The sequence below is a fragment of the Hippocampus zosterae genome, chromosome 1 (assembly GCF_025434085.1).
Source record: "Hippocampus zosterae strain Florida chromosome 1, ASM2543408v3, whole genome shotgun sequence".
Taxonomy (NCBI): Eukaryota; Metazoa; Chordata; class Actinopteri; order Syngnathiformes; family Syngnathidae; genus Hippocampus; species Hippocampus zosterae.
The window spans coordinates 33,357,334-33,380,527 of NC_067451.1; the positions used below are offsets into that span (position 1 = coordinate 33,357,334).

The 23,194-nt window shown below is 40.5% G+C and overlaps 1 protein-coding gene across 1 annotated transcript in view; it reads right to left on the reverse strand.

Moving 5' to 3' along the window:
* fstl5 (follistatin-like 5) overlaps nt 1-18,873 on the reverse strand; it is a 146,635-nt gene extending 127,762 nt beyond the window's left edge. The window contains exons 1-2 of the mRNA XM_052059325.1: nt 18,637-18,873; nt 4,156-4,300 (exon numbers count right to left, since the gene is read on the reverse strand). Of these exons, the coding sequence (XP_051915285.1) occupies nt 4,156-4,290 (135 nt within the window). The 5' untranslated portion in view covers nt 4,291-4,300; nt 18,637-18,873. The remainder of the gene's footprint in view (nt 1-4,155; nt 4,301-18,636) is intronic.
* Nucleotides 18,874-23,194: the final 4,321 nt, after the last annotated feature.

The window sequence follows — 23,194 nt, forward strand, 5'->3', positions numbered from 1 at the left end:
GACATCACGGAAATGCATATTTTCTGGTTATCGTACTTTACAGAAAAGCTCATGTTGCTATATAAATTCCCGAGCAAGGTGGTGATGCCTCAGATGAGCCAGGTGCCTGATTGCCGGCTGAGAAGATCCCTGGAAGCCAGTTAGCTCGCAAGCTAGATGATGCCTGGCGTCTCTTGTTTATGACATGAAAGCCCCACGAAGGCAAGGTGTGATTATATTTAGCATACAGGTATATATCAACCAAAAGTTATCAGCAGATATCTTTTGTATCTCAAATATGTAGGGATGTGAGCAGATATCAACGTTACAAAACATGGTTTAACACATTATGCGGGTCCGCCCAGAGCATTTGAAAGTGGAGACAATGGCTCCACTTTTTACGATTTAGAAGTCTAATTTTAAGTTTTTGAGATTTTTTTCATCAATCAATATATATATATATATATACACATATAGTGATCCCTCGCTCTAATGCGGTTCACTTTCCGCGACTTTGCTGTTTCACTGATTTTTTTAGTGCAGTTTTTAAAAATGCTTTTAAACAGTGAATTACATTCTGCATCCTAATCGGCTAAGGCACTGACCGACATAAACAGTCTACGCACCTCGTCTCTGTCCAGCTTGCCAAATTTGCCTTTGGAAATTTTTGGTCTTTGGTTTCATTTTATCAGTGGCGGATGCTGGTCTGTCAAGGAGGGGAAGCTCAATTTCGGCCTTCATCATAAAATGTGTCAGTTTATTTGTATGTTGCATTCACCATAAAATCGGTGATTGGCTCATTTCGCTGTCAATCAAAAAGACATTCAGCCTCAGAGAGATCATCCACTCATCATGCAGAAAACGGAGCTTCTTGGCCAGCCTATAAACGGCCACTGTCCATAGACTCCCAGAGACGCTGAGCGCCCAATGGGCCGGACAAAACCAGCATTTATCCAATGATTCGTCTCGTTTCAATGCATTGGGACAACCGACGACGGAACTCTCTCGTCACCCAGCGTCCGCGCTGTAGACGCTCAGGGTCCACATAGTTTAAAGCACAGTGAAGCTGTGGGAATGAATGAAGGAGAAGAAGCAGATTTTGAACAAAAATTGAGCACGTTGCAGCACATATTTAGTCAATGACATGTACATACAATTGTACTGTATGTACACACATATATTTGATCACTTACTTTTTGACATTTTAGGGGCGGCTGAGCTTCCCTTGCAGTCTTAGAGCAATCGCCTCTGCATTGTATACATACTTCAGTATTGTATAATAACTGTAAACAAATAAAGCTGACTATCAAGTACCAAGTACAATACAATACAATACAATACAATACATGCTGATTTATATAGCGCTTTCACAACAGCGGCAGCTGTAACAAAGCGCTTTACAAAACAGTTAACATAAAGTAAAATAATAAACACAACACATAACATAAAACACGGACAGTCGTGCAGTCCTAACCACTTTTCCGTCACACGCTTTGTTGTTTGAAGCGGTTTGAGATGAAAGAGGAGAGAATCAGTGTCCTTTAACCAGTGGATCAGAGACGTCATGCTCAAAATGTGCACACGTCGGCTACAAGCTAAGTTTCAAAGTCAACAAGAAGCTGTAGCATCCATTGACGAAAAAAGAGATTGGTTCACTTCTCCTGTCCCATGGAAATCCATTTCAATTCCAAGCGGCAACTCACGGTTCCAAATACGCATCGGCGCTCTTCGCCAACGCTCCTCTCTCCTCATCCTCAACTTCAGCGGCCATCCATCCAGCCGCACCAACGCCAACTGTCCAACAGCGCTGACATAGCCACTGAACAAATCGGGGTTGTGAAAAATGCTGCCCATTACTGGCGCAAAAAACACAAGCGCCCCAGGTCTATCCAGCACCGACAGTCAATGGCGCCGACATTCCTCCCAATCAAAATCTGTGCTGGTACAGGCGTGCTGCCGAGAAGGCGCAACCACCAAGCACAGATACTGCTCCTTTGACGAATGTCGTGGCCAAAAAGCGCTGAAAACAGTCCATATCAGGTCCACACAATGAAACAACAAACAACATGTGACAAAACAAAAGACAAAAACAGCAAAAAAGAACAAAAAAGCAAGGCTCTTGAAGAGCACTTGCCGAAGGCTGCCTACTCGGGCGCCATCTTGGAAAAAAAAAAAAAAAAAAAACTTTTAAAAAAAGTACAACTTTATTGTCAAATGTGCTGTTTGTGAAACAGACAGCACATTTGAAATTTCGTCCCTCTCACATATTTTGCTTTTTTATAATAAATCCTACTTCACGGATTTCACTTTATCACTGGTTCTTTTTGGAACGTAACCCCCGCGATAAACAATGGATTACTATTTCTCTATTTTTTTTCTTCAAGAATCGAGATGTGACAAGCACTCGATGCCTATTTTTACATTTTGCCCAAGGTACTCTGTCCATCTTTGGTCACATACCATTTGAAACCAGTAGGATTATTGCTAGGACTAATGGAAAGATGAATAAATAAGTCAAAAACATGAACATTAAAAAAAAAGAAAAAAGAAAGATTGGCAGAGGCATGACACAAAGCACATACAGATTTTACATTTACCTCTTGACTAATTGAGATTTTTGAGAGAATTTTGTTGCATACCTTTTGAAACTAATTGAGTTCTTGTTAGAATTTCATTAATGCATACTGTATGCCTGTACAACTGATAATGTTTTTAAATGCCATTTAATTTGAACATTTATGAAAAAACAACTTGCTGAAAACATGAGAGGGACCACATAGAAATGTCTACTTTTCGGCCAATTTGGCACATTTTGTCTATAAAACTAACACATTCAATCAAAACTGAGGATTTGTTTTGCTGTAAAAAGACAACGTAATATTTATTACCCAGCATCTTTTATCATATGGCATTGTCTGCTGGTCAGGCAGCATCTCGGCCTGGGACACAAAGAGACTGGAGCGACTGGTCAGGAAGGCCAGTTTTGTCCTGGGATGCTCCCTGGACACTCTAGAGGAGGTGGGCAACAGGAGGATGCTAGGCCGAGGGATGTGTCACGAGCATCGTCGTTTACAGGCGCTCTCAGAAAGAAGATCATTACAGTTTCTTGGAATTTTTTTTTTAAATCTAGGTTAGCAACAAACGATTAAAACAGAAATGGAATATAAAAGAGGGTTCTTTGAGGCTGCATATGGACAACTGCATATGGACGACTGAATATGACTGCAAGCGGCATGATGATCAGGTCATCACTGAAGATGATCACCTGTCATCTTTTTAATGATTGCTCATTTTAAAAAAAAAACATCGTACTGGCAACATTTTTGGCGATACTTTACCATGGTTAAGTCACATTACCGAGGCGTTGCACACTATTGCATTAGTGAGCTATGGTGTTTCTTTTAGCAGCCAAACGGGGTGGGGGCAGTTGTGGGATGACAAATCTTGTTGGCAGGTTCAAGTCTATGTACTCCAGTACTCATGTTCTTCTCATACATGCTCTAGTTTTTACAGTACAGTCATGCCTGAGTTACGCATTTGTTCCTTTGATTAGTTTTAGATCCACTAACCGATGGCATTAAAAACTGAAGATTTTTTATTCATTCATTTTATTCATCTTCCGAGCCGCTTGATCCTCACTAGGGTCGCGGGGGGTGCTGGAGCCTATCTCAGCTGTCTTCGGGCAGTAGGCGGGGGACACCCTGAATCGGTTGCCAGCCAATCGCAGGGCACACAGAGACGAACAACCAACCACGCTCACACTCACACCCAGGGACAATTCAGAGTGTTCAATCAGCCTGCCACGCATGTTTTTGGAATGTGGGAGGAAACCGGAGCACCCGGAGAAAACCCACGCAGGCCCGGGGGGAACATGCAAACTCCACACAGGGAGGCCGGAGCTGGAATCGAACCCGAAAAAAAAGACCAATCAGATTGCAGCTCACATAGTTTGGACGGGCTTAGACTGCGCCCTGGTGGCCAAGATGTGCATGCCAGAAGGAGTCGCAATGTTTCGCAATTTTTTATTACCTCTGCTATGTGAAGCCGACGTACTAACCACCGGACTACCGGGCCGCCCTGAAGATTTTTTGTTGTTGCCAATTGCTCTCACCACAAAATAGAGAGTGATAACTCATGGCTGGTGAGTCAGGTTAACCACATAATGCAATACAATACCTTATGTCGGAATCTCAAGACTGGCTGATAATGCTGTGACCAGTATCCCTCGTCATCGTTGGGCCTCCCCTCTGCGTAGAAAGCTGCTAACGCTGCCAGCAAAATGGCCACTGACCACCATCTGGCCATCGCCATTGGTCTTCTCCTGTCAGAAAACACAAAACATAATTAGCAACATCACCAATTTAAAGCAAGGCTATCAATACAGTCCTGGAGATTACATCTGCATTTAAATCAATTACAAGGAAATAGACACGTCACCAGATGATGAAGATTGGGGGAAGACGATGCATTAAGACAATTTTAGCAAGGACTTTACCACTTAATGAGACCTAGATTCCACAGCCGAAAGCAAACATATTTATTCATACGAGTATTCAAAAAAATTCATTTTCAACTTGTCCACGGCTCTATGAATTACCGCGCCACGGCAAAATAAAAGTATGTTCATGGTGGGAAACAAACGTCATGTCTCATTGAATGTCAATCAGACACATTGGTGGCGAGGGATGATATTTTCTCACACTCGCGTTTTTTCATGAGAAAAATCGAGTAGCCTGCTACCCCAAAAAGGCACAAAAAGTACATACCGTGGTGGCCCGAATATAAGACAGCCCTGATTATAAGACAAGCCCCTCTTTTACAAGACATAAGTTTGAAAAAAGACTTTTTGAACACCAAATTAATTTTCAAACAGAAAATAATTGCAGTACTTCTGAAACAAATGATTATAACAATATATTTGAGAGAAACAGCATGTTATTTTGCCTCATTCAAATCTAAAGTGCAATCACATTCATAAATGAATGGCTTCTGGTTTTTGAAATGTAAATTACATCATAACTTCTCCTCCGCTGCCGGTTAACCTGGCCGATCTTTGACCCAGTTTTTTCCAGATTATCGTGAAGTTTCCCCATGTTCTATTATCTATTCTATTATTTGCTTCTCCCTTCTTTCTTACCACTATTCTTATTTTTATTCATCATGGTAGGGATTCACTTTGGCCTGGTGAGTCAAGTTCAGAATTCACTTCAATGATATCTGTCGCCATCTAGTGTCATGAATGGGTATAATGTCTAGACCCGAATATAAGACGACCCAAATTTTTAAAGTCTTATTTCAATGCAATAAAAACACCGTTTTATATTCGGGCCAATACGGTATATTATATATATATATATATATATATATATATATATATATATATATATATATATATATATATATATATATATATATATATATATCATCTCATCTCATCTTCCTCACCGCTTGATCCTCACTAGGGTCGCGGGGGTTGCTGGAGCCTATCCCAGCCGTCTCCGGGCAGTAGGCGGGGGACACCCTGAATCGGTTGCCAGCCAATCGCAGGGCACACAGAAACGAACAACCATTCGCACTCGCACTCACACCTAGGGACAATTTAGAGTGTTCAATCAGCCTATATATATATATATATATATATATATATATATATATATATAGATAGATATATATATATATATAGATATATATATTATACATATACATATACATGTACATATATATATATATATATATTATACAATGTGAACTCTGGGTTTGTTTAGTAGAATTGAATTCAGGGGGAAACAAAAATCTAGTTTTAGGCTCACATGACATGTTGTATCACAATACAGTGATTGCGCAATCATCAATTTATTGGAAGAAAACCACGTGTACTTCTGGGGACATAAAATCTAAATTATGTAATAACGGAGCATACTGATGTTTTAACATAAATGAAACGTTAAGGAATTATGAACATTGGCAAATATTGATAGTTCTAATAAGTATTAAGCTGATAAAGGTGATTTTTTAAAATTGCAAACAGATTTTATTCATCTCCATCATCAATACAATATAGATATTTGACACGTTATACTGATGTCAACACGGAAAAAAAACGTGTCCTTGGAAATCGGGATATGATATCGATATCTTGCACTCTGTACTAGTGATTTATTGTAAATGATCACGATACAGAAATAATGGTGTTGGTGCTAAAATATTGCGAGTTATAGACTAATAAATGTCACGCCGACAAGTCAAGCACACGTTATTTTCACGACTTTTGCCAACTTTCTTGATGTCCCTCGCCAAAATTAGTACCATTCCAATCTTCCATACGACATTTGAAGGTCTCATTTCGCGTTTACAGATAAAAACGACATACGCAGCCAACACACACGCTTTCATTGGAGATCAGCAATTACTTTTTCCATCTAGTGCTTGAAAAACAAGCTAAATCATGCGTCTCCAAAACAAGCCATTTCGCATCTCCTCCCCTTGCCGGTTCCGAGATGCCCGCCGACTGGGAAGTGGCGTCCTTGCCATTTGGGCGGTAATTAGCACAGAATTAAGGAAAAGGGCGAGCTTCAAAAAAGGCAATTAAGCAAGAACAGCAACAGCAAAAAGGTAATAAATGATGACAGCTAACTTGCTGCTTTTGGAGTCTTAAAACCTTCACAGCACTAGTCATTAAATTGCATGTCTGGAGGAGGGGCATTCAAGGTGTTGCGATAATCCGCAGCGAACTGGGTATTAACATTTGAAGACCGACGACGGCAATTCAGAAATGTTTTATTTTAGAAAAGAACAAGAACTATGTTTTGCCTCCAAATGCTTTAAGAGCCCATCTGTGCTTGAGCGGCAACCAGCTGGAATGGAGGCTCCGGTCGACCTGGGACCCTGAACTCAAAAAGCGGTGAAAGAATATGGATGAATAATAATTGTTAGAATTTAAAAAAAAAAAAGAAGATGATCAAATGAAGCATGAATAAATAAAAGTGCTGTATGTTACTATACTGCTATTTTTTTAATTAAGGGAAACAAATTAACAAAATATACTAATTACGGTAATAACAATTACTCAAAATGTTGCAATGTTGTTTGTTTTATGTATTTTTATAAATTCCAAGTAATATATTTTATCACACAATAGTAAATATGAAAAAAATGAAAAGTAGGCGAAATTGTACACAAAACAATTAAAATGATAAAAACTATGATATAAAATGATATTAAATGATTCTTTTGTATGTCAAATAAAAATAGATATTTTGTGATACTACAACAAAGTCAGTTAAAATACCATCTTTATTGTATTATATAAATGTATAAAGTATAGATGTTTTATTTATATTATATACTGTATGCAATTTTAAGCATAAAATATTCACTGTTATATATTATCATTATTATGTAATGTTTTTAATAGTGTAATATTTAGAATATTTTTTATGTACTTTTGCAATGATAAAAAAGAATCTAGTGATAATTTTATCTGCTCAAAGGTTCACATTTTTTAATTACTTATTTGCAAAATCAACAGAACAACACGATAAAGTTTTCTGTGGATTGTTTACGGGAAAATTTTGTGAAAGTTCATCATTCTCGTCTGACCGACTTGCACCTTTATCAACCACCGGTCACGTTCCATTTCCCGGCGTTGAGGTGAATCCCTCTCCGTCGGGATCGGGGCATGCAGCTGCTTCTTCTCCGCCTCGCTGGAGTCGCAGTAGCGGAGATAAAAGCGAGCCGGATTAAATTTTCCCTTCCATATCGTCTCCTGGCAAGCGCCCAATCAATCTCTTTGTGTTAAATGACTTATTAATGAAGCCGCTCTTGGGCTAATATACACACAAACACACAAATAATTTATTAAAGTAGAACCTTTAAAGTTGACCCAGGAGGAAATGCAATTTGGAATTCCAAATTTTGTAGAAATATGCTTTTTCTTTGTCTTTTTTTTGTAACATGTAATATGTAGGAACAGTTTAAACAAGGCCTGCCTCATTATCAGCCCTGTGTATTGACAGGGACCCCATTTAGGTTGAAATCTCATCCGAACCCACAAGTGAAACCGGACGAATAAAGGATATCTTATCTTATCTTATTAGCCTCAGGTCAGTGTTTCCGTGGGGACATTGACCCTAAAGATGCATGAACTGTGGGGGCCCCCTGGTCTCCTCAAAAGAAAGCTGTGGATTGAATGTCATCCAGCATCTGATTCTCATCATCCCTCTTAATCTGTAACCTCTTTTGAGACTCATCTACTCACTGCTTTTTCATCATTTTGGTATAATGCTTGTACATATTCACTGTCATCTAATGTAAGGAAAACTCAAAGGATTTACACCTCAATGTCAACTGTCTGCCGCTGTTGTGAAAGCGCTATATAAATCAGCATGTATTGTATTGTATTGTCTGTGTAGTATATGTGATAACTAAATATTCAAAGTTTATCGTTGATGGACTCTTGGGAATGGGCTAAATTGACAAAATTAGACTTGCCTGCTTCAACCCAAAATTGACTTTTTTTGTGGGTCTAGTCGTGAAAGACATGCCTACCAAATATCATGTTGCTTTATGAAACTGGCTTCAGGGGTCTGAATCTTGGAAGAATTCCAGGATGTGTTTACCTAAGGTTTTGAACTTGACCGCCATCCGTGGCCCATACGCAGTGACAAAAATTCAAATTCTTAGCAACTTTGGATTTTCCACCTGTACAGTATGAGTGGTTCAAATTATATTATATTATATTATATTATATTATATTATATTATATTATATTATATTATATTATATTATATTATATTATATTATATTATATTATATTATATTATATCCCGCGACCCTAGTGAGGATCAAGCGGTACGGAAGATTAATGAATATATTATATTACTAATAACCACACAAAATGTAATGAACAAGGTATTCTTTGGAAATGGGAAAAGTGAGACGAAGGCGGCCATTTCAAAACACTCTCTATTTGTTTCTTTGGTATTGATATTTTTGGTGAGTTTACTCATGATAGACATGTCTACCTAGTTTTGTGATACAAACTGCAACTGGCTGAATTTTAAGAGACCTCAATAATGCCCTATAAGTTATCAACTTGGTTGCCACGCTCTGCATGCATTCACAAAACTTAAATGTTTCACAATCCAGCTGTCTAGTATATGTCGTTAAAAAATTTGGTAGCAATTGGGAAAAAAATATCTTGGACAAGGTTGTCTTTGAAGGACTACTGGAAATGGCAAAAAACAACCCTTAAATATGTCTACTTTGACACAAAATGGAAGACTTTCTGTGGCTTTTCAGGCATGGCCTATTGAGGCATTTTAAGGTTTTACTCATTGCAGACCTACCAAATTTCATGTTCACACAAGAGAACAAAAACTTGAATCCTCAGGATTGGCTGTCAAGTTAGTAGCAATGTTCAAATTTGGTAGGAAAAGGGCAAATTTTGTCACGGTGGGTTTCTTTGAACGGCCGGTGGAAATGGCTAAAATGACCCTCCAATTTTAAAGCAGAATGGCGTCTCTGCTTCTTGTCATGATCACCACACTTATTAAATGTTACGTTCAGTGAAACTGGCTACAAGGGCTGAATTTTCAAAAACTTTTGAGTCCTGCTACCGAGCCAATTTTTCTTCACACAAAAGCATGCTCAGGCTCAAATGAATCTTGTTCAAATTTGAATGGATTATCTCATAATGTCAGCACAAGATTAATTAGCAATAATATCCGATCCAACATGCTACAGTCCTTTTTTGTTCAGTGCAACCTATTTTCCTCCGTTCTCCACAGAGTACACTCAGCTCTCTGCCAATCCTCCCCAATTAGAACCCATGAAATGTTTCCTCATTTTATTCAAATTGCTCTCCAATGTTTGTTTTGGCTCGTGGCCAGATGATACTCAAAGTGAGGTGCTACCTCTTGTGGTAGGTGAAATGATCACTCAATGAAATGTTCATATAATGTAACAAAGGTTTTTTTTGTTTTTTTTTTTTATTAAACCAGTACAGTGCATTTCTCAAGTTCAGTTTGGTTCAACTTAAGTGCAATGTATTGGGATTTAATATTTGAGAAATTCATTTAGGTCAATTTTATTCAACTATTATTTGTAATTATGAAACATTTAAGTGCAATGGTGAAACTTGAAGAGTGAAGTATTTTTAGGTAATACTCAGTGTAAACAGTTTGAGAACAACTGGTCTAGAGTGGTCAAGGTTGGTCCTGGCCATGTGCTGCATCTTTTTGGCAAAGTTGGAGCTCCTCGGTGCAAACACCATGATGGAAGGCACAGGGCTGGCTGAATCTTTGTGTCAATTGACTTACTACAGCGGACAGAATACAAATCATACATACATTAAATCAGGCGTGCTCAAACTCATTCCAGCGGAGGACCAATTTCTAATCCTAGCGCCAATTAAACATGACTACCCGTACGTACCCCTCAAATTTAGGGGTGTCCTCAGGGGCAGCTGTGCTGCCTGTTTTGCTTCTCTCCTGGCTACAACACACCTGATTCAAATGATCAGCATCGTTCTCATGCTGCTTCAGTCCTCATGCTGTCTGATAATCTGATCATCTGTATCAGGTAGGTTGCAGCAGGGAGAGAAGGAAAACAGGCACACAGTGGCCATCCAGGACCGGAGTTGGACATGCGTGTCATAAATCAATTGGAATTAAAAGATTGCCTGTTTTCTCTGACAAGGTCATAAAGGCTTTTTTTGTTTGTATTTTGTTTTTTACAAAAAAAGTTAAAATCTTATGAGAGCAAAGTAGTATTTGATTATAAAACAGCTTTGTAGAAATGAAACTAAAACCAGAGAAAATGTCATAACTTTGCATCACAGAAATAAATCCAAAATACGAGAATGTTGTAAATGTCAATAATCAAAGAAATACAACAAGATAAATACAAAGCTATTCATCATGTCCACTCTCACTGTAATGAAATAGAAGAACAAGAAATGTAGTGCCCTTGAGAGGGTAGGTCTTATTTAGCTGACAGAACCGTTGTGTTAGACTTGGTTGCTCTGAGTCACTAACTACCCCACTGTTGTTTGGTATTCCACAGAGCTCAATTCTGGGGCCTCTGCTTTTCTCACTGTATCTGCTCCCATTGGGTTCCACCTTAAGCAAAAATTGTGTTTCTTTCCACTGCTATGTGGATGACTGTCAGATCTATGTCCCGCTGAGCAAAAAAGATACTTTCTCACCGAGGCCACTTTTAGCCTGTCTGGAGGAAATCAAGACCTGGATGGCACTACATTTCTTGATTTTCAATGAAAAGAAGACAGAAGTGATGGTGTTCGGTCCCAGTGGCCCTTGTACATCCCATCCTGCGGACTTGGGCCTCCTGGTTCCTTATCTTAAGCTAGTGGTTCTCAATTATTTTCTGTCATATCATGTCTGTCAAGGAAGTGGAAAACATCTCGTGCCCCCCCCCCCCCGCACGACCATAAACAGTATAATTTGTCTATTAAATTGTTATAAGTAAGCATTTGCATAACACCACATCCTTATTAACGTATAAGAGAATAAAAAAGAAAGAAATATGGACCAAGTTTATAGACCAACTTACAACAAAGAATAGCTTTAGTAACTGGAACAGAAAATATTTAAAGTGCATCTGAAATTAAAAAATAAATTAAATCCTTAATTTAACAACTATTTTTTGACTGACCATGTCAAACCATACGAGATTGAAAAATAAAATTACGTAAAATCAATAACTAATAATTCATTCAAACTAATCACCATATTTAAAAAAACAAAAATATATAAAATAATTTGTGCTATTTTTATTAAATCAAATATGATGTCTGGATTAACGGCTACAATGAGCAATGAGTCATGGTTGGGAAGGGCTGCTGATTCCCTGATGCGCAAAAGCACAGCATGGTTCGGCCCACGATTTTCCACAGTTCCTAGTGCGTAACCTCCCAGGCTCGTTGCCTTCCGAAGGAGTCTTCTCATGTTTGTTAAGTTCTGTCAAGGTTTTCTGTGGATTAAACGTGGATTCTGAACAGCTTTGGAGCGAGTTTGTGGTCTGGAAAAATTGAAAGAAGCTCCCCTGCCCGGTCTGTCATCAAGCAGTGGAGGTGTGAATACACCGTTAATCACTCACAAACAAACACACACACACACACACATACACACACACACGCGCGTGCGTATTTAACATTCAGCTTTACAGGTACACAGGTATTAGAATCATTAACGGTGGCAACTGGCAGGTGTGAAGTTTCCTACATACAGGAGTGCTTCTTGTTGCACTATGGACCACCTTCAAGTTTTGTTCTACTGTATTTCACACTGTCACGTTGAATTGCGGAGTGTACGTCAGCTTGTAAAGTATGAAAAATGTCAATATGTATGAATGGATGGATGGGCCGATCGGCGGACAGATGGATAGACAGATAGAAAGATAGATCCAGTAGATAGATAGTTGAAGATCATGCAAGCTTTTGTACATGTAAAAAAAAAACAACAAAAGGCAACTCTCACCTTTTCCCTGAAGTAATTGAGCAAAGGTATAAAATGAGACAACTGAGACGCAGGAGAAAGTGGGGAAAAAAGGAGCTTGAGGCCCAGGGCAGCAGGGGGTCTCGCTCATCAAACCCATACATGCATGCATGAACGCATACCTCTCCTGTGACTCCCCCGCCAGGTAGCTCAAAGCTATTATACACGGGGTGATGATTCAAGGCGTTTTCTCTATCTGCAGCGTGTTAGAACAGCAACGTTCTATGTGTGTTCTGGCCAAACATGGCGCACACACAAGGCGGTTGTAACACCTCAACAAAGTCAGGCACGCTCACAACAAACGAGGGTCAGTGATTCCTCGGGGGAATCAAAGATGGTGCGCTACTTAGAAAGTTGTGGAAAGGTTGAAGAAATCACAAGTGAGTTGTCAGATATTTGCACCCCTATTTGGTATGGAACACGGAGCTCTTCAACTGGTATTGATCTTTTTTTTAGCCCTCAGCGGCCATCATACTTTTAGCCTTGCAAAAGTAGGCTTGTGCAAGGTCAGACTTTTTTTTCTGTAAATTTCAGACTCCCTAAAACTTTGATTGCAACTAACTGGTCAATGTTTCTTTAACCTTAAACCAGCATTTTTTTGTACCTTGTAATATGGAGTCACTTTTTGTTTTCTTCTTTTGAAAAATTCACACCACCTAAATTTTTGCACACAACTAGACTGCATATTTTGTAATCTGAAAATAGTCCATTCAATTAGATCCTATTAAATCAGTATTTTTTTGGGGGGGGGTGGATCTCTGAGAACGAACGATGGGGAGTTGCTCCGTGATCGCACTTTGAGTCCCTTGTCCTCCTGTCTGACATTTGCATACCACACCCCTAGTCCGGTCCCTCGGTCATGATCTGATTACCGGTACCTTGGTTTAAGCTTTGAACCACGGGCACGTTGACGCCTTTCTGTCTGGTCTACAACGAATCAACAAGTTGTAGACTTTGCAGATGACAAATGTCCGCCTGGGCGCGACACCCATTCCCAAACCGTCTTTTGATGTTCTACAACACTTTGTTGCCAAATTCTTTATTCCCACTTTGTGACCGAGTCTAGCCTTCTTCCATCTGTTTGCCCCCTTGCTTTGACGTGATAACTGTGCACTTCAAAAGCCTTCCGCCCAGACGGCCGACACCGTTGCGCACAGGCATTTGGGGGCGCACTGAATACGCATCCAAATGTCTAGACATGCCCAAATTAAATGAAACTTTAAACATGACACAATTTTGCTCGTAGATTTCTCTATCACTGTGCCTCGTTAGTTTGAAGGATTTTTATTCTAGTATTTTCCTTGTTATGTATTTTTGGGTCTTGTTCGTCGTGTATTGGATTTTCATGTCCTTTAAATTGACAAGCAATATTTGTCTATATCGTTCCTTGCCTTTTCCAAGCCTGTTTTGTTTGTTCTTGCCCTTTTCTGGTTCTTCATAACGACCAGCGTCCTTTGTTGTGCATTGTCGATCTTGCGTTTTTGTTTATAAATATTTTTGTGACCGAAAATTGATATCAGTGTTCACGTTTTTTCCAATCTTCATTCTGTCCAGAGTGCGTCCGGAAAATCAATTTCTACTTCAGTTTCAATTTTTTTTTTCTTTAGAAATTTCACACCCCTTAAAGTTTTGCCACTGAGGTGTTATGTGCCTCAATAAAACCAAATGTTTAAAATGCTGTGATGTTAATTTTACAAGGAGATCCCAATTTAATTGGCTTGTGCTTCTCCATGTGTGTGTGTGTGTGTGTGTGTGTGTGTGTGTGTGTGTGTGTGTGTGTGTGTGTGTGTGTGTGTGTGTGTGTGTGTGTGTGTGTGTGTGTGTGTGTGTGTGTGTGCGTGTGTAGCTTTCCCTAAAATATTGCATGCTTAACATAACTCAGATGAAAAATCCCTAAAGTCATCTCAAATCTCACACTGCGGTCAAAATTTAACCTAGATGAGATCCATGAAGTCAAAGTCAGTGAATCACAGTATAGCAATACATTTTTGATACAGCTGCTGTATTGGATCTCAGTGTGTAGAGGTTCTGAATGTTCAGGTGGCGTTCATTTGTGGACAATCGACTAACGTGTGGGTCCGTTCCAAATCTCAGCCGGCGCTCATGAGTCAATTTTCTGTAGTTATTACCAAAAACAAAACATGTTGTTTCCCGGCACTTCGCCGTTTCAAGCTGTTCAAGTGCTTGGTAAAAGATTTATTGGTCATGAGCGGAAATATGGTCCAACAGCAACATTCACAAGCAGCATTTTCTGCTTACTCTACCATGAAATGAAAATCTTATGGTTGTGCCATAAAAAAAACAACAAGGAGACAACAGGAATGTTGAATTGATAAAGCTTTTACAATGACAATTGGATTCTGGTCCCAGTGACATAAAGATGCATAAAAGCATAATGTGCTCGTGTCGTGAAAATGTCAATGTTTAAAATATGCAAGATGACCATATGGTGAAATTGCTTTATTTCTTTGTCATTATCATAAATCAACTCTGCGAGAGCATTACCGTCAGCAAAAACTCAGATAGGAATTTTGGAATGTTTTGAAAATTCTGCTCCAGAAGTCAGATTCACTTCCCAACATACAAAGTAGAACTTGGTAGGCAATGGCCATATTTGTAAACCCACAAAAATGTCTCAAGAAGCCATGCTCAATAGGACACAGGAAGGTCACCATGTTGGTTCATAGCAACAAAATTGGGGTGGTTTAGGTCAATTCCATGGGTCCTTCAATAAAAAATAAAAAATTGCCCTGCATATTTTGCTCAGTTTCTTCCAAATTGAAACCGCACACAGGCACACTCACAGACAGTTAGTTTTGGTCATTCCGAGTGGGTGGAGCATGGTGGAACAATTTCACATATAGCCATGTCACACAAAACTCAAATAAATTCCACAGTGACATGTCACAAAAAAAATTAGCAAAATGGAATTTAATAGGTGAGCCAATCATGAGCGGAAACCCAAAAAGTCTGAACAAACCATACACCAAAAGACACAGGAAGTCTGCCATTTTGGTTTGAAGCCGCCACAATGGGCGAATTGTTCCTGTTTTTAGGGGTCCTTAAAGCTGAATTTATCTGAAAGATTGTGTTCAATTGCATCCCATTTTGAACCGTGCATACGTGACAGATGGGTGAGGCAAAATTGCAATGATTCAGACCATGCAGAGCATGGCGGCATAGTTAGATGACTTGCTATCAAACATGAAACTCTAATAACTCAACTCTGCAAGCTCCAAAGCCAGACTAAACCGGCTTGCCAAAGGATTCATAGTCATAGAAAGAAATGTAAAAGTATCACTGCAGGCAGCTTGAATTACAATTCCTCCACTTTTGGATTGCCTGAATCCACACGTTGGCCCGCGTTTCCAGCCTTAGCACACATGTCGATAAGGGGGGACCTCCGCACTCATTACAGCTCAAATGACTCCAGTGGTGCAACTTTGTGCACTTTTTAACAGGCCCGCCGAGCTGTGTTTACACACTATTTGCTGGAAAATCGTCCCTCCAGACCTTTTACCTGGACACTGTGCTCACCAGCAGAGCATCAAACATCTTTAATTGGATGATTAGCATGTAATATTGTCTAAATAGGACAGGATCGCTCAAAATCGGAGTCCACTGTCTCCCAGTTTTTTGTCGCTTTTATATTCTTGTCATATTTTTGGGTTGTTGTTATACGGAGAGAAAAGCTTTTTAGCTCGGAGGAACTAAATTTTGCCAGGATTGTTATGGAGATTGTTACGGTCAGATGCATATTCGCATGTACTTAAGATGCTTTTTTTTCTGAATCAAATTAAATCAAAGTCTGTAAGGCGTGATTTTTGTAAGAGTAATGATGTAAGATAAGTTTGGATTGATACTGAATTGTTATAACATAGTGTGTCATATCTCTTGAAATGTAATTTAAGTCTCATACATTTGCTTCTGTGGGCAAACGCTCTGAGCAAGCATCCGTCTTGCGCCGTTATGGATTAGGCCGTATTTTTCTCCTCACTCGTTTCAAGGATCAATCCTAGTCTGAGGCTTTTTGTCTTCAAACGAATTTCTGCAGCGTGACCTTGCTCACTCCACGCCGAGAGGGAACTCTGAATGGACTGGCGGATTGTTATTGCCAACAACTTGTTTAATAGAGACGGCCGAACAGGGCGGGTTTTCCAAGTCAAGGATGGGTAAACTCCTGCTCCATTACTAGGCTCGTTTTCATATGTTTTTCGGCAGACGGAAGAGGGCTTAAAAGATGTGGTTGGGGTGTCATTAATTGCTACTCACTGCTGCTCAAACGTGCACCATCAAATGCCAGATGTTTGTGGAAATGAAACAAGGGGCATGATTTACTAAAGTGTCAAAGGGCAGGTACTCAATGAGTGTTCTTGCGAACAGCATTTCTCAAAGTTCTGTGGTCATGCCACGAGTGATACTCCGGTTCACTCTTGAGGTGCTTGAAAGAATCACCGCCCAAGTACAGTGTTATAGTTAGTTTTTGACAGTGCGGTTTTCCTGGATATATGGTCCTGGTGTTAATGGTCAAACTCTGCACAATGTTACAATGATTTGCAATCGTATTATTTTATGAACACCGATGTATGGTGTTGTATTTGAGAACCACTGTGTTGCACATGGTTTTAGTGAATATAAAAAACATATGTCAGTTTTTTTATACATATATATATACATATATACATATACATATACATATATATATATATATATACATATACATATATATATATATATATATATATATATACATATATATATATATATATATATATATATATATTCATTCATTCAACAAGGTGGGGGTGTATATATATATATACACCCCCACCTTGTTGAAGGTCCCAATTCCATCTGAAAAATAACAACCAAACAAAATCTTCACAAAAAAGGCTACAACCACTTTAACTCATTCACTACCAAAGACGTTTTTAAACGTCTTTTCAGACTTGGTCCAGAATTGGCTGGTATTGAATGAGTTAATGTCAGCCCCAGTTGAAGTTTACTGTCAAAATAAAACTAAACCAAGCAGAATTAAACATTGTGAGTTTTTAACCAATTGCATTGCATTTCGTTAAAACAGTCTGTTTTGCTGAATGCTAACAAACAATGCATAACCGATATTTTAAAATAATCGGTGTGGCAACACATGTAGGATCGCTGTATAGTATTCACAGGCATATTTTTTGCCGTATGCAAAAATGAATTATCTGATGCAGATTACATATTCACTTCGAGTAGTTGAATGAAACATTTTTTGTTTGCCTGCTTGACTTATTACATTGCCATCTGGTGGCTAAAACATGTACACCAGCAGGAACCACAATGATTTAATCATTATGCATAGATTCACCTTAAATTATTTTAAGTTTTCACTGATGTTATTACTATATGTTTTTCTGTGGAATACAATACCATAGAGTGCTACAAAAATTACAAAATGTTTGTTGTCTTAATGATGAGACTGGAACGAATTAATGGTACTTTCATTCATTTCAATGGAGAAAAATGATTTGAATACCTGAATGTGCATGACAAATTAAGCTCATATCTCAAGGCACCACGGTATTATCATTCATTCCAACCCTGATACAACTCCTCTAGGGTATACTGTTACTGCCCATGAGAAGTAAATCTGCTTTAAACTACACACAGGCGCGCGCGCACACACACACCCACACACACACACGCGCACACACACACACGCACACTTCAACTACCATCTGCTACAAAGATTAAAACAGTCTCGGAACGTTGTCATAAAGACAATGAAGTGAGCCTCTGACACACGTACATGCATTTACACGCGCGCGCACACACACACCTAACACACACACACAACACACACACACCGACTCGGCAGACGTATCTCCCAGCAAAACAGGAGGACAACAAAAGTCTTAATTCCTGTGCGGCAAAACGGTGTCACTCAAGGATTACAGCCCCCACCCATCCCACCCTCTCACACACAGACACGCACAAAGTATTTGGCTGCTAAATGAAGGAAGAGGTTCCACATATATCATCCGATTATTTGGATTAAAAAAAACACAAATAAAACTCACTTCTAAAACTCTAAAACAAGTAAAAGCAACAACAATAATACGAAGAAAAGAAGAATGGGGAAACAGTATGTATTTACCTATGTGTGTCCACGCGTGGAGAATCCAGAAAAAGAAATAATCCACCCACGTCAAAAATAAATAAAAAGAAGTGCAAGTGAGCGCTTCCAGCAATCCAAACGTGAACTCCCAGTAACAGTGCGCGGTAACGCGGGTCCGTGCAGCGTGGTAGTGAATGGACAGCTCCCAGCGAGAAGCAGCACGGTTCGACGATCTCGACTCGGTCGCGCGCCGCTCGCGTATGAGCCAGTGAACTGGGAGACGCCGATCTCACCTCCACTCGCGTGCACACCCCCACCGGCGTGATTTGCGCCGAGTCACGCGGGAAGGATGAGGGGAACAAGCCAATCAGAAGTGGGCGGATCAGGCCAACTGCCCTTGAGCAGGAATGCTGCGAGAGAGGAATGAAGCAGTTGGATTATTCTCTGAAAATCACAGAGCCCCAGACATGACCTGAAATACATTAAATTGCAGCCACAAAAATGGATGTGAACTCCACACAAAATATTAAATTGTGGCCACGAAAAGAGCCACTGTGAACAACAGTAGACGCACACTCCAAAAAAAAATGCTCTTTCTCCCAATGTGGGTCATTTTTCCACCCAATGTAATCTGAAGCAAGAACCATGTCTTAAAACTATCCATCCATCCATTTTCCGAACCGCTTGATCCTCACCAGGGTCGCGGGGGGTGCTGGAGCCTATCCCAGCCGTCTTCGGGCAGTAGGTGGGGGACACCCTGAATCAGTTGCCAGCCAATCGCTGGGCACACAGAGACGAACAACCATCCACGCCCACACTCACACAGAGGGACAATTTAGAGCACCCAATCAGCCTGCCATGCATGTTTTTGGAATGTGGGAGGAAACCGGAGCACCCGGAGAAAACCCACACAGGCCCAGGGAGAACATGCAAACTCCACACAGGGAGGACGGAGCTGGAATCGAATCCGGTACCTCTGCACTGTGAAGCCGACGTGCTAACCACTGGACTGCCGGGCCGCCCACCGTCTTAAAACTAGTAAAAATAAATAAATAAATACATAGAAACAACCAATCCATCTTATCTACAATCTATCTTAGATAAATCAAATGCTGGGTTCATTATTTTGACCCAGCAGATTTGGTCAAAGTTTAAATTCAAGGGCGTTGAAGAGCTGAAGCTAGTCGCCCTGTTGAAATTTAACATAACGTTTTTGGAAAACGTTGGTGGTGGCTGGATGGCTGAAGAGGTATATTTTGGACACTGGGATGGTGGGTCAAATCCTGGTCATGGTGGATTTCCCATGTGGCCGGAAGAGCATCGGGTGTAAAAATTGTTCTGAACATGTCATGCAAATAATTGCTGTGGTGAGTTCTGACAGGGCAAAGTTGTCGCCTTTTTTGACCCAGCATTGGGTTGGCCATATTTCACCCTATTTGGGTAACTTCTGGCCCAACAGTTTTCATGGCATTTACTTATTTCTTGTTCTTTTTAAGTTAAACCCAGCGATGAATAAAGGAAAGGCACATCTTTCAGATGACTACTGATAGAAATCAAGGTTATGTTCTGATTTTGACATCTAGGTCGGGCAATCCATTATTTTCCATTATTTTTCTTGATCCATCAGTTCAACTCCGGGCCAGCATCCCAAACAGTGAGGTCCAGAGACTGATGGCAGACTCAGAAAGTAAGCAGTGCTTTGGCTTGGGTGATGCATCTGCATGCTACTATTGTATAATTTAATTCAACATCTTTCATGACATCTTGCTAGATTCGACAGATGTTTGGTCTTGGCCCACTATTCCACAAAACGTGTATTTTCTTTGAAGACAATCTTGATCAGTGGTCCCCGTCCACCGGTCCGTGGACCGGACCATTTGGTACCGGGCCGCAGAGAGAGAGCTAAACATACATTTGATTTTTTTTAGTACGTCAGCCCCGCCACAATACCACCTCCCTGTTTCCCTTCCAAAAGGCAGTATACATCGCGTTAGGTGATAGATTATGTCACATTTTATCATTATTCTTTTTGTATATTTTGGATAAAAAGAAGTCCATTTTCCAGAAACAAATTGCAACATTATGATGATAAAGTCCCCCCCAAAAATTGCTTGCCTTCGGACTTTACTTATGTTAAAAACAAGGGATTGATTGTTTTTCTCTTCCCGTTTGAACAGACGGGCTATTGTTGTATGGGCTTCCTTACATATTCAAATGCAAATTAATGCAACTGATGTTGGACAAACATGCAGGAGGAGAAAAAGGAGGTGAAGGAGCTGCTTTAGCAGTCCGTGCACGCTTGTAGAAGATGACGCGGTGGCATCTGGGCTTATAAACCAGCGGCAAGTACATGTCGCACGGCACTAATACATCAAGTGAAGAATTAATGTGGCGAATGCTAATTGAAGGAAATGTTATGCAAAGTTGACACTGACATTATGTGTGCGCGTGTAGATGAGTGTAATGAGAAGTGAAGATTGCTCGGTGAGCAGCCTTACATGTCCCCTTTTATTAAGGTTTTAATCCACAGTCGTGTTTCAAAGAGGGAGTTTCAAGGCAGGGTTTTGGTTTTAGATTAGACTCTTAAAATTGCTGGGTCAAAAGTAACCCAAATTGGGTGCAATGGGTAACCTATTGTCCAAAAGGGACAATGCCAATGCTGGCATAATACTGTACCCTGATTGGACCCAGCATGCCCAAATCCAATCTTCAATCCAATCTGCTGTGTCAAAGTAATTAACCCAACCTTGAGTAAAAGTAACAGCTACCCAGTGAGTGGGTTAGGAAAAACAACCAAGCATTATTTTGTGTGTAGTGATTCAAAACAGAGTTATTATATCAAGGCTGGGTTAAGCTTTCAAAGAGGGGTTAGGTCTAGGGCAGGGGTGTCCAAACTTTTTGCCAAGGGGGCCAGATTTTATGTGGTAAAATGTCGGGGGGCCGACCTTGGCTGACATTCTTTACATTGAACAACAATATTGTTCAACAAATTTTAGTAAGCCAGTCTGTTTGACATTTACATTTTTATTTTAATTTCAACAATCTTAAGAATTTCTTTTGGTTCATTTGAAACAGGAATTTGAAATATGACATATCAGTCAATATAAACACGGAGTGATGTCTTGTTAACTCGTGAGTGATGCCCTCTAGTGTCTAAATGCTATTACTCATTTAGTGAATGCTATTACTCATTTAGCCACTAGAGGGAAGCAGTACTCTATGAAACATCACTCGCCAGTCTATGAGACCTCAGTCAATGCAACACGAGTTTCATTGCGCCCAACCTGCGGGCCAGACGGCACTGATTTTATGACGGGGGCCGAGGGCCGGATGAAATTCGACCGCGGGCCGGATTTGGCCCGCGGGCCGGACTTTGGACACGCCTGGTCTAGGGTTTCAAAGGATGTTTTAAGATTAAGATATCCCGATATCACACGTGTAAATTAGCTCCGGCGTAGCCCCGGAAAAGAGCTTATACCGGACCAAATTTGACCCACCTCAGGGAGGTGGGTCAAATATTTGCTCCGGACCAAATGCTTGTTTGCGAAGCAGCACCGGTGTAAATTTGCACGTGTGAACGCAACTGGGTTAAATTTGCTCCAGAGCAAATGCTTGTGAAGAGTACGTATTGTAAGGAGCGACGGCCCGGCGAAGTGAAGTGAAGTACTCGAAGAGTGGTGGTACACTGTTTTTATTCAGAACACGTACGATCATTTATATACCAGCAAAGCGGACGTTAGTGTAATCAAACGTCCAGCCCACCCGGGGGCTGTGATTGGTTGGTAGCGAGCGGCAGCGGGGGCCGCCGATTGGCTGATCAGTCTTGCGGCGCGAAATTCAAATGTCAGAGTTCTCAGAGGGTATTTGTGGTTGCTACAGTATGGCGAGAATGCGTTGCTTTCGTGCTCTGTCGGACTTCCGTAATGTGTTTGTTTCATAACGACACAAGACTTGGCTGGAAACATCTTTCCTTTTGTAGGAGACTGGACTGTCTCGGAGTTGTTTGTTCCTGTGTTGTTTGTTCACAACTCCCCGCCCCCCATAGAATTTATTTTGTGATTTCCTCTCTTGATTTTCTGTTTGGTGCATTAGTGTTTGCTTTTCTGAGTGTCATTGAAGTCATCGTTCATTTACGTTTTCTTGGGCGGTCACTCTCGAGCAGAAGGCACGGAGACCGAGAAGGAGAAGGACGTGCCTATCCAGTAGTCGCTTGAGTTGTGTATATACATTCATTCATTCATCTTCCTAACCGCTTGATCCTCACTAGGGTCGCGGGGGGGGGGGGGGGGGGTGCTGGAGCCTATCCCAGCCGTCTTCGGGCAGTAGGCGGGGCACACCCTGAATCGGTTGCCAGCCAATCGGAGGGCACACAGAGACGAACAACCATTCGCACTCACACTCACACCTAGGGACAATTTAGAGTGTTCAATCAGCCTGCCATGCATATTTTTGGAATGTGGGAGGAAACCGGAGCACCCGGAGAAAACCCACGCAGGCCCGGAGAGAACATGCAAACTCCACACAGGGAGGCCGGAGCTGGAATCGAACCCGGTACCTCTGCACTGTGAAGCCCACGTACTAACCACTAGACTGACTA